General features: G+C 41.2%; 1 protein-coding gene across 1 annotated transcript in view; it reads left to right on the top strand.

Annotated features, from left to right (window-relative positions):
- Nucleotides 1-814: 814 nt before the first annotated feature.
- Nucleotides 815-13,459, top strand: part of LOC308290734 (pleckstrin homology domain-containing family G member 4B-like) — a gene marked incomplete at both ends in the record, with an annotated part of 35,271 nt that continues 22,626 nt past the window's right edge. The window contains one exon of the mRNA XM_080732643.1: nucleotides 815-928. Within this exon, the coding sequence (XP_080588769.1) occupies nucleotides 815-928 (114 nt within the window). The remainder of the gene's footprint in view (nucleotides 929-13,459) is intronic.

A 13,459-nucleotide genomic window follows, 5' to 3' on the forward strand; every position in this document is an offset into this window, starting at 1 on the left:
TTACATCTGTAGCCTAGCTGATGGTATTTTAGCACTTTGGTTAGGAAGGCATCCTCTAAGCTAAAAGTACAGCTGACCTCGAGAATGAACACCTCCCTATGGTTTTCGCTAACAACAATGACAGGGGTGTTAGCTGAAATGTTAGAGAACACAGAATCATCTACACAGGCTAAACATACTTGGCTTCAAAGTAGAATGTTTATATAGCACACACACACACACACACACACACACACACACACACACACGCACACACACGCACACGCACACACACACACACACACACACACACACACACACACACACACACACACACACACACACACACACTAGTATTACTTTACTTGCGAGGATCAAACTTTTAGGGCAGCAATTTATTTTATGCATACATTTTTAACCTCTTTTAATCCTAACCCTAAATATTGAGTATACTTAGTTGTGTGCCAGTGTTGTGCACAGAAAATCGACAAGTTCACAACGCAATGGTGTTGTAAGTAAATCTGACCCCTACCTAAAGTCATTTCCTAATAGCCTAAGTGATATCTTTTTAAATCATAAAACAACCTCACACACACACACACACACACACACACACACACACACACACACACACACACACACACACACACACACACACACACACACACACACACACACACTGTCTTTTTCACACACCACAAACATGTCCATTGACCCACACACCTATGTGACATATCTACAAGCGATCGTCTCATCGGCAGCTGTGTCTCAGTGAGTCTCGACCAACCAGCTCAGTGATTTACGATACCATGGGTCAGTTCAACCAGTCAGTAGGATGGCCAAAATAGACCCCTGCTCCCGTGCATCCATGCTGGGTCGATTTGTCTCCCTCAACCCAGACCTGTCGTTTGAAAGCAAATATGAGAGCACAGAGAGCCGGGGCCCCATGGTCACTCCATCAGAGGCCCTTATTATTAGAGTTTTTCCATCATACATGAACCGCCTTGTGCCTATACTGGGCCTACTGTAAGCGGGGTACAGTATCAGTGACCTTTGACTTCATTCTGGAATGAAGCCGTGTACACAACATGTACACGTGTTGTATACATGTCTTACATATCACTAACATAATGAGGACATCAATGCCAGACTGACAGCTTTCTTTGAAAGTGGGTCAGTAATATCTTTGCATACATTACAAACATATTCCTTTCCTTATTGTGCTGTATCAAACCGAATTTCAAACCAAAAATGTATGGTAAAAAAAAAAAAAGAAATACAGTGATATGGCTGGTAATAAACTGTCTGTATGGCATGCTTCTGCTGTGGAAAAAACGTTGTGGAATTTGAATTCAGAATTTCTGATATTATATGACCAGTATTTGTGTAGATGCTAATATGACATAATGGTAGAGTAGACAATATACTACCGGTATATGAATCCTTCCTTCTTTGGCCAGCAACTGATATTAAGCTGTAATTTGCTTTCTTTGCTTTCTTTAGCATCCAACTCTTCAACCTATAGTATCTGATACATGTCATATAAATAATATAATCATACATAATCTCATATCTCATAAGTAATCGCAATTATTTGTCACATTTAACTAGTTAACTGATTTCTCATTTCACTCTCTCAGTGATCTGCACTAATCTACCTCTAGTCGAGTAGAGCTCAGTCCAATACTGACCCCTGATTGCGTTCTCAAGGAAATGCATCCTTTCAGTAACGTTAACTGCTTTGCAGCATGGTAATGAGGTGCTAGCTGCCTAAGCCCAGAGCTTGGCAGCGTACATACCAAACGTTCTGAGGATGCTGAAGGCAGAAATAGAAGCCCAGAGCCGTGAGGTGTGTTTTGTTTCCATCGGCCATTGGGATTAACAGCTTTTAAACAGTCCTCTTCCATTAAGGGTATTGTGTCAAGGCACACTCTTTCTCTCTCTCTCTCTCTCTCTATCGCTCAGCTCTAGCTACTTGGACCTCCATATACAGTAGGAGTATTACATTCTGAAAAGTAGTCTTGTTTTAGTGGCCCATAGTTGTTGCTATCGGTACATATTGATGTAAAACATCAGTACTGTTTATGTACTGAACATATCTGGCTGTGTAGATTGAGAGGACAGATGAATGAATGGATATTATGAAGGATATGTAGACAGAAAGACAACAATAGCGAGAGACTGAAAGTCACATGCATGTACACTACAAATAATAGAGAATCAGAGAGTCAACTAGGACTGACATTGACTAAATAAATTGTTATTTGACCTTTCTATTAACTAATCGATTCGTAGATTTAAAAAACAATTCTGTAAAATTTGAGTTTGCAAAGGTCAAAGCAAAAGCACCTTAAATCTTCTACTTACTAGAAATGTGTTGCAAGAATTGTATGTAATCTTTATTCAACCAGTAAATTCTGTGCAATCCTAATTTACAATGACACCCTGCCAAGAGGCAAAACATCTCCTTAAGCAGCAGAAAGCTGAGATTTAAATAAAATATACTATTTATAATATGTATGAGAGAGAGAAACACACTGTCAACGAGAGACAGAGAGAGGAGAGGACAAGGGCAACCATGCTTCTTTGACTACACCAGTTGAAACTAGAAGCAGTGCTCTTCCGAGCACAGGTCTCCACCAGGCCACACAAATCGGCCTGTTATAGCGCCACCATGAGGCTGATTTAAAAAATGTGGGGCAGAGGTTCTGAATTAGCATCCAGGGAGTGTGTGTGCTTAGTTTGGCAACGATCGGGCCAACGGCGCCAGAGATTAGCTGGTAACAACCAGGCCACACAAATCGGCCTGTTATAGCGCCACCATGAGGCTGATTTGAAAAATGTGGGGCATAGGTTCTAGATTGGCATCCAGGGAGTGTGTGTGCTCAGTTTGGCAGCGATCGGGCCAACGGTGACTGAGATTAGCTGTTCACAAACTGCGAGGACGCACGCACGGACGGACGCACGGACGGACGGACGGACGGACGGACGGAGGGGAAAACATACTCTAACTAGAAGCAGTGCTCTTCCGAGCACAGGTCTCCACCAGGCTGTGTGTCCTGGTGGTGCTACTGTATAATAGGCCAATGTAAAAAGGGTGGCATATGTTCTTCACCATAGATCTTTCATGGAAATCGGACGCTGCATGCATGATTTGAAGCATTGTGTTCCAAAAAATTGTTTTGCTAAAGGCTACCTGCTGGTGGCGCTATAACAGGCCAATGTGAAAAAAGGTAGCTTTTGTTCCTTGACCTAGTGGGAATATGTGTGGCAAAGTTCACGGTAATCACAAGCTGCGTTGATGATTTGAAGCATTTTGTTCAAAAACGGAGCAATCCTGCAAACTTTGGAAGCTAATATTAGCCAATCAGGATGGAATATGAAATATCAGACGGATCGGACTTGATCACATGAGTACCGATTTGCGTGATTTTTGGATAAAATCTCAAGGAGTAATATCCAAAAATGTGTTTTACATAAGTCGGTCCAAAGGTGGCGCTATAAAAGGCTGGTGTGAAAAATGCAGGGCAAAGGTTTATCCTTAGCCTCTAGGGAGTGCGCTTACAAAGTTTGAAACTAATCGGTGGAGTTATAGGTAAAACCACAAATCGGCCTGTTATAGCGCCACCATGAGGCTGATTTAAAAAAAATTAAGTGGCTTTTCTTTCTCGGCCTAGTGGGAACGTGTGTGCGCGATTTCATGATAATTGCACTTTGCGTTTGGGATTTGAGGCATTTTGTTCAAAACGGCTCAATCCTACAAACTTTGGAAGCCAATCTTAGCCAATCCGGATGGCATATGCAAAATCGGACAGATCTGTGTCGATCACATGACTGTCGAGATGCTGCCTACCGATTTGTAGGATTTTTTGACAAAATCTGTAAGAGTAGTGCACAGAAATGTGTTTTGTGAACATCGGCCACTAGGTGGCGCTAGAAAAGGCCCATTTGAAAAATTTAGGGCAGAGGTTCTAGATTGGCATCCAGGGAATGTGTGTGCTCACTTTGGCAGCGACCGGGCCAACGGCGACTGAGATTAGCTGCACACAAACTGTGAGGACACACGGACGGACACACGGACGGACGCACGGACGCACGGACGGACGGACGGACGGACGGACGGACGGACGAAGGGGAAAACATACTCTCCCCCAAGCCTTCGGCTGGTGGAGACAACAATAACAGCTTCTTTCCTCAGGTCAGGACATTGTGGGCTTGTGGCTCCGCGAAGACCTAATAAAACACACACACACAGTCACACACACACACACACACACACACACACACACACACACACACACACACACACATACACACACCACACGTGCACGCGCTTGCACAAACTCACACATACCAGTAAGTGCAGCACACACATGCACAGTGAGTGCACACACACACACACACACACACACACACACACACACACACTCGCACAAGCCTTCTCTCTCTCCCTTTCTCTCTGTGACATTTGCACAATTTGCTTGGTCACCCAGTAGAGCCGGAGCTTACAATAAAGCCTGGAGGAGCAGAGAGAGAGAGAGAGATAGAGAGAGATAGAAAGAGAGAGATAACAGTATCTTCAACACGACAACATTGATGCATGTTTGTCCCCAGGTCTGTTCTCAGCTGATTGGCACAGAGGGCACTTTGCTCTTAAATCAATTATGAGATGTAAATTTGTCTTTTTGATGGGTATTAATAACATTTTTACTGCCCTGTTATGTATTGTATGTTGTGTTCTGTTGATATGTTGTATTGTTTTTCACGCTTTGTGTTATTGATGTACAGTGTTGTTTGTGTTGCATTGCAATTCTCATATCTATCATATTAGACTATTTATTGCGACTGAAGGTCGCATTATACCCTGAAAAACCTTGTAGCTTGTCTGTCTGTCTGTCTGTCTGTCTGTCTGTCTGTCTGTCTGTCTGTCTGTCTGTCTGTCTGTCTGTCTGTCTGGCTGTACAGGAAGTGATGTCAGTGTGATGTCAGTGAGTCACAGTGATGTGGTACAGAATGACTCATATATGGGCATAAAAAGGATGTCACGTGACATCACTTCCTGTACTGACAGTCAGACAAGCTACAATATTTCTCAGGGTATAAAAGTCCATATATGGTCATTCCCAGAAAAAGAAAAAAATCTTTTATGCGTGACATCACTTCCTGTACTGACAGTCAGACAAGCTACGAGATTTCTCAGTGTATAAAAGTCCATATATGGTCATTCAACTAAAATGGGTTGCTAAACAGTTTAGAGGAATGTGGAGCATGAGTTCTGTCTGTCTGTCTGTCTGTCTGTCTGTCTGTCTGTCTGTCTGTCTGTCTGTCTGTCTGTCTGTGTGTGTGTGTGTGTGTGTGTGTGTGTGTGTGTGTGTGTGTGTGTGTGTGTGTGTGTGTGTGTCTGTCTGTCTGTCTGTCTGTCTGTCTGTCTGTCTGTCTGTCTGTCTGTCTGTCTGTCTGTCTGTCTGTCTGCCTGCCTGCCTGCCTGCCTGCCTGCCTGCCTGCCTGCCTGTCTGTCTGTCTGTCTGTCTGTCTGTCTGTCTGTCTTTCTGTGGCACTCTCTCTCTCTCTCTCTCTCTCTCTCTCTCTCTCTCTCTCTCTCTCTCTCTCTCTCTCTCTCTCTCTGACATGACCAGGTCAAAAGTTCTAAGAGATATTCTTGCCACTGTTTCACAACAGCTGCTGTCAGTGTTCTCTTCCCTCTGCTCTCCTCTCATCATCATCATCATCATGGTCCCCCATCCTTCTATCTTCTCTTCTCTTCTCTTCTCTTCTCTTCTCTTCTCTTCTCTTCTCTTCTCTTCTCTTCTCTTCTCTTCTCTTCTCTTCTCTTCTCTTCTTCTCTTATTGTCACATCACAACATTTACAGGTGGTGACTGTGGGTGACATTCTCTTCTACAAGCTCCCAATGTTTTGTAATTTCAAGAAAAGAGTTATACGGGTTAGGGATGGGTCAGAATAATCAATTATTTGATTATTAAAATATAATTTTCTTTACTTTTTGGCTTTTGTTTTTTGCAAAGGCTATACTGTCATACAAAGCCTCCCCTTAGTAACTATGTTTTAGAGTATGCCTAGTATGGTGTAGTAATTTCTTTGTTCTGCATTAGCATTGTCATGTTAGCCTAATGCACAAGTCTAGAACGTAAAAGATGGACATACTACTGTCTTTGTTTTTTTCTCAAAACCAGTTGATAAATGCAATGCTTGTAACCTAGGCTGATGAATGGTCATTTCTGTCATTCTATATAAAAAGAAAAACAAAAGAAGAAAAAGAATACCCAAAACAAATTACCCAAAAGAATAAAATAATAACAAATGTATCAGTAGCATTAGCAGTAGAATAATCAAGTGTGATTTTGGTCAGTTATGCACATCCCTGATACGGGTAGAGAATAGCGAAAGAAATAAGGGAAACAAAGTTCTATAACAACTACAATAAAAAAATTCCTCACCCACTAGTTATATGTTATATGTAAAATGGACCACAGAACCTGCTAGAGAGAGAGAAAGTAGTGGTTTCTGCAGGACAATCTGTGCAGATCTCCGCTTTGAAATGTCAGTAAAGCACTCACATTTATCCTGTAGAATCATTATGTTGTCCTTGTATTTTATTCATCTATGTTGTTTTTATTTAAACCTATACATTACCGTAGAGAAGCCAGAAGTAAAATGTCCTTGCACGAGGACCAAAAGTTCTATCATTTTCTTTCTATTCTCTTCAATGCGGCCCTGTGTGCTAATACAATTTTCCAATTTGTTGTTCGAGTATACATTGATATAGCACATGTACTTGTGAAGTTTAGTTATCTGTATGCTACTGTAGAGTGTTTGAAAACAGACCTGGATGTCGGCACTTCTCTTCAATAAGCAGGTCTTAGTTGAGGCTACTGGTCTGCAGTGACTGTCTGAATAGTTGTTGTGAATGTGATGTATCATGTTGTTTTGGTTGGCAGAGAATGCTGGATCATGTTCCACATTGGCATAGGGGTAATTATGGTCATGTTATTGGCTGTGTGTTTGTGTGCGTGCGTGCGTGCGTGCGTGCGTGCGTGCGTGCGTGTGTGTGTGTGTGTGTGTGTGTGTGTGCGCGCGTGTGTGTGTGTGTGTGCGCGTGCGTGCGTGTGAACGGCATGCTTTTGTTTGTGTCTAAAATCTAGAGAGGGGGAGAGAGAAAGGGGCAGTGAGAAAGTGTGCATGATGTGTGTCTAAAATGAGTACCTGTCGGTGTGATAGAATCAAGAAAGTTAAGATGGCATTTCTTATTGGCTGCAAGGCGTTGTGACTCTGTCCCTCTCACCATTCTTTTGCCCTTCTCCTCTATCTCCCTTCCTTTTCCCTCTCTTTTCTGTCTCTATCTTCCTGCACCGTCCCCTTCCCTCTTCTCTCATTTTCCTCCCCTCCCTTGCTCTCTCACCTCCCCTCATGTTGGGTCATACTGCCCCCCTCAGACAAACATAGCGGAAGGCACTCAACATGCTGCAAGAGAGAGAGAGCAGACCATAGGGACAGACAGACAGACTGACAGGAGAGAGGTGAAAGAAACACTGAGAAAGAGAGAGAGAGAGAGAGAGAGAGAGAGAGAGAGAGAGAGAGAGAGAGAGAGAGAGAGAGAGAGAGAGACGGAGAGTACAGTTACAGAAAAGGAGGGAACAAGAAGGAGATTTGAAGAAGGGAGAGAGTTAGAGACAGTGAGAGAGAGCAGAGCGACCTCTCTAATGAACAGTCACCCAGCAAGCTTAGGGTTTTCCTCACTCACTCAGCCATGAAATACTTTAAGGACAGAAGGCATGTCACTGAGGACCACCAGCCGCTTTGTATCAGCAGCCAATCTGTAGATTAGTATTACTATTAATCTTGGATTATTTCACAAATTACCACTGTTGCAACGAATGGGGACTGCAACACACAGAAAGGAAGATGGTAATATGCTTTGTTTTAATCTATTCACTTTTCAATGTACTAAAATATATAAAATATACTGTATCATAAAGTAAAATATCTGAAATACCTGTTAGACAAGATTTTGATATTTTCAGCAGTCATCTCTGTATAATATTTGATTTGATACATGATGCTGTCCTATTTGAGAGTGACAACTGATTACGTGATGATAAATAAATACCAACTCAATAATCTCTGCTCTGCTACATGTAGTAAAATGAGCTTGCTGATTACTAACACGTGTTAAAGCAGGTTTAACTCTCAGTATTAGGTTCATGTTTTAATTTACAGTTTTTAATATATATATAAAGCTGTTATCTACTGTTACATGGTTCTCTAGGTGGTGTCATGTAGGTTTCCATTATCTGCGGCATTGAGTTCAGCATGATATCCATCCATGTTTTAGGTGTGATCCTTGTGTAATTCCAAATTTCTAGATCTTAAAATCTAATTCTAATATGCAAGGCTTGAATTGACAAAGGAGTTATCATATTGTGACTTAAAATGTCTCAGATACCATCTAATGTTATCACAGGTACCGTCATAAAGTCGGCTGTTCAGTGCTGCCGAGATGTTGTGACACCCCGAACCGAAGCGATTTAAATCCGGCTCTAAAAGTGTAGTATGCATCGGCCCTAACGTGCTACTGCTTTAGAGTTAGAATTAGGGCCAGACCAAAATCAGTCAAGCCGATATAAACAAAGTCATGGTCAAGTAATGGCCATGACTTTGTTTTATTTGATTATCGTATCGGCTGTTATGCAGCCGGTGTGTCCTGATTATAGCGTCCCTAATTTGGGCATGTCATTATAGGAAGATATTTTAAAACATTTGTCAAAAATAGCAGATCTACAAGCTTGCATTGCGAGATTTTAGATCGGCCATTGTAAGGGCTTATCTGGTTAAATAAAATAAGAAAAAAAAAAGATATGTTTTTTTTGTTATAAGTTAAACGTTCTCAAATATAAACTTTAATTAAATCTAAGCTTTTCTGGTCAAAATATCTGTTATCCATGGTCTAGTTCTCTCCGAGTAGGGGATCAGCATTGGAACTGAAAATGTGCCATCGGCCTGGCTCTAGCAAGCACTGTATGATGTTTGATCCCCCCACACACTGGCATGATAGTCATTTAGATTTAGAATGCGTATTACATAGAGGAAACTATAAGTGTAATTTCCTGTGACACACCCAGTGAAGGCAAGGAAGGAATGGAACGGAATTCTGACCACATCGTCATGAAAATGTTCTAAAATGTTGACAGTTGCATGGGATTGGAAATGGAATGGGACTTGGAATGTTGAACATTTTGTAACCCCATATTCTGAGAATGTGTTAGCCATTGATAAAGCCAGACTGGAATTTCTCATGATGAAAATGTCTGAATGAATCTATGTTCCCTGTGCTTTAACAGCTACTCAGTCCTAGGCATGGGTGTGCCTTGTGCATAATATTGATTTTGTTGGACCGCTGACTAAGGGGACATTATGTGAAGTTTTCAGAGAGCAACTGAATTTTAAAAAAGCCCGCCTTAGCACACTTGTACATTTGATTTGGCAAGTAGGCTATGTACTCTGCAGTGATTTTCGCGCCTGGCTTCCTGCATATTTGCCATGTCGTTGAAGCCAGAATCCATTAACCTTTACACCTGGTCTATTCCTGTTTTGAGTGTGACCTCAATGTTTGGGAGTTAGCTCCTGTGTTGACCAGGTTAAACAGAGGATCTCTTCTCCTGCTGCAGAAAAGGCAGACTTGTACTCCACTGGTGATTCAATGGAAATACACTCTAACTGTCAGCCCAACAGCTCTGTTTACTAAAACTACAAATCACCATTTGGCCTTTACCTAAGGACTGTTCCCTGTACATTACGTGAGCTTGGATTTAAAAATAGGTGTTAAAATATTTTGCAGTTTAGAGTTTTTCTTTTATAATAAACTATTATTACATTTAAAGCACAAATCATTAAGTTGAGGTTTAAATATTTTAATGTGTGATTATTTAGGCCTACTAAATAAGCTCCATGCTCAACTATATGCAACACCCTTGCAAAATGACATACGTTTATAGTACTAGATTTTCAGGCGACTAAGCGGCCTGTAAATCTAGATCCCCACTATATATTGGGCATGTTGTTTTTTGTGACACCCATCCACTGTACACCATCTGAAAACCCACAAGGCAATTTAAGGCCAAGTAAATAAATAATAGAAATAAATATCTTTAACCAGAGTAGTGTAATAATATAGTGGAAATACTAATGTGTTTGTCAGTGTATCTTACAGGCATGAGCTATAATATACTGTAGTTGCAGTATATTTATTGTAATTTATGAAATTTGACTTCATGTATTTTCACTAAAGTGGTGTAACCTATGACATCAACTTGAATCAGCGGCCGACAGTGTAGCTCAGTCTAGATGTCTGGATGCTTAAAGTGTTTTCACCTGTTATTACTGTAGCTAAGTGATCATTTCTGGTTGTTTGTTATGAAATCTCCTGGTATGAGTTACATTAAGCACAGCTGTGGGCTAATTACAGATGGATGAGTAAGCTAGTGAAAGCTAATCCACACTTTGATATAATAACACTCCTCGCGCATATGGTGCACACACACACACACACACACACACACACACACACACACACACACACACACACACACACACACACACACACATACACATTCATACACGCACAAGTAAATCCACAGATGAACAGTTACGACATGCGGTAACACATACACACGGGCACACACACACACACCTTTTATGCTCCGTCTTACAGTGGTGTCGTGTGCCAAAGAGAATTGGCGCTATTTTCAGCACGCAACACCGTCGTACGGCGACATATAAACCAGGCTTTAACTTTCCCCCATTGCATGCTCATACACATGTTTAAACGCAGGGCTCCCTGCGTAACTCCCCTGACGTGTTTTTAATGACATAAACACAGGCCCAGTGACGGCCTGATGACTACTCTGAAGCCACCTTCAAAACCTTCTGCTGATAAAGGCTATCATGATTAGAGTTTGCTTGCCACAAGGGCTGTTTCCCTGATCCCTGTGAAGCTGCTAAATATACCGTTGGGCTGCCTCAGTGCCTGAGCGGTCATGTACAGTAGGCCTACTGAGCCTTGTGTTTATATCCGACCCCAAGTGCAATTTGGCACAGGCCCATGCCCGGGCGTCAACACGTGTGCACTGTGGTAGAGAAACGATTACCCTCGGTTAAAATAAGTGTTGTGTTTGTCACGTTGTGACTTTTGTCTATTGAAAACGTTGTTACTAGTTTAAAAGGAAGCAGAAATGTGACATCTTTAAATCTTCAAGCTGCTGAAAGGTTTGAAACCTAAAGGTTTCAAAGCAGAAGTACCAAGGCATTTTGGCTCAGGCGAATTGTGTATCCCACTGAGCTGTTAAGACTCTAACAATCCGTTTTGTCTCTGTCAGGACAAAACATCCCCGGGGACTGATTCTAAAATACATTATTTCCAGTTGAATTCTTTTCCTGTTTGACTCAAAAGGAATGTTCTGGCGAATGTTTCCTGGACTAGCAGCCCTGATTTCCTTTCCATGCCCCCAGTTGACACCTCCTACTGTAAAATTGTGGTTACCTATACCAGTCAAATTAAATCGCTCTTGGTTATTCTGGCCAACTGTAGACTATAGTGGTTGTATCTTCTGTATAATTCCTTGAACATATCATATACCTTAAACTTGAGAATTAATATTCAACTTGAGATTACTTTCTCTTACCATGAAGGAATCTCACATGTTATCAGCATCTGGACATTTGTCACCAGGATTCTCCCTGAATGCAGGGTGTTTGCCATTCCAATACCTTATTGATTGTTTATTGGATGGTCACAGTGCTGTCTGTGTCAATAATCTAGTTACTATACAATTAGATTATCCCTCAGATGACCAAATCACTGAGCTAACTTTGTCCTGCTCTCAGTATACTCTGGGTAGGTATGGGAACTACAGATTTAAATATGGGGTTGTTTTTGTGTTTTGTTGAATTTATGTAGTGGTTATTATGACACTAACCCACACCGCACACACCTCCTCTGCTGACCTACCGTATGGGAACAAATCCCTGCTGTGCTGACCTATGCAAACAAATCCTTCTCTCCTTTGTGCCATATGCTCGCTCCATAGCTGTCCTACTTTTTGTCTGAGTAAAGAAAATACCAAAAAATATTTTTCAACACACCATTATCAGAGTGACACTGGTCAGTTCTCAGTTTACCAAAATATTTACATTATCCCTCAATTTCCATCAGACTGCAGACAAGTTTAGCATAGCATATTCTAATTCTAATATCTCAGCCCACAAGTAGGTCTATTTATCTCAACATATTGTGTAAACCTTATTGTCCTTGTGTGGTTTCACTCTGTATATCAGTACTTTTAATCTTCTTGTATTCAAATCCAGGGCCCCTATTATTCATATAGAATCTTGAAACAGGCGTATTATGAGAGTCATTTGATACAACTGTACAGCTGCTTTCACAAACATTTTTCACCACGTGTCTCAACAGTAACTGACAGGGAAATCTGAACAATAAACCTCAAATAACCACCTTAATTCTTCATTTACAAGATTACATTTGGAGAATAGCGAAAATAGAGTGAGAATAGCACCGTTTCCTGTGCTTAAGCAGCGAGCACAGCTTCTTGCATTCAAACCCTGGCTTTTAGACTGATAAGTAATATAGACTGTAAAGCACTGGGTGCATCTCTGTGTAGTCACTTGAAGGAGTCCTTTGTAATCCAAACAAGTGTCATTAAACAGTGCAACGCATTCAAGATGAAAAACTAAAAACATGCTGGAAATGTACTTTTTTATGCTGATTTAGAGGTCTTATTAGTGTGTACTGAATCTTTGATGCTATGCCGAATATCATCTGTCATCATTATTGCATTCCACAATCTCATGGGAAAGAAAGGGTGAGAAATGAAGACATATATCCTTATGGCTTTTCTCAATTTTGGTGCATGGCTGGTGATTAGGACTGCTATATTTACAACCATCTACTTAGATCTGCATCTAGGAATCACTTTGCTATTATTTTAGGGCTCTTATGTTCCCATACTCTATATAGTTAGTGAGTGAGTCATAGACTAGCCTCGGCTCCATATTTGGGTATGCAACACATTGAACTCCATATATGGGTATAAAGGGATACAGACAGACAGATACTGAAATCCCCAAACATGAGCATAAAAGGGACCCAGACATGTACAGGGTACAACAGGTATTGCAAAACCGAGTGGGGTATGCATTCCCAACTTGAATTGTTCATGACTTGCATCGTTCCAGAGTGTTGTGTCTAGTAATTCTGTATATTAAAATTGGTTTAAGGGAGGAATGGCTGTGTTGATAAGCATTCACCTTGGAGAGTAAATGTGCAATTTCTAGTTTTTAGCTTCAGATTGTATTATATTATATAAATATTTAATAGTAAGTCGCCTCAGGGCGACATGCGACTCACGCCAATTCTTGGCCATCTGGCCAGTGATGTGTATCGGACCA

This window comes from Nannobrachium achirus (genome assembly GCF_963921795.1).
Source record: "Nannobrachium achirus genome assembly, chromosome: 9".
Lineage (NCBI taxonomy): Eukaryota > Metazoa > Chordata > Actinopteri > Myctophiformes > Myctophidae > Nannobrachium > Nannobrachium achirus.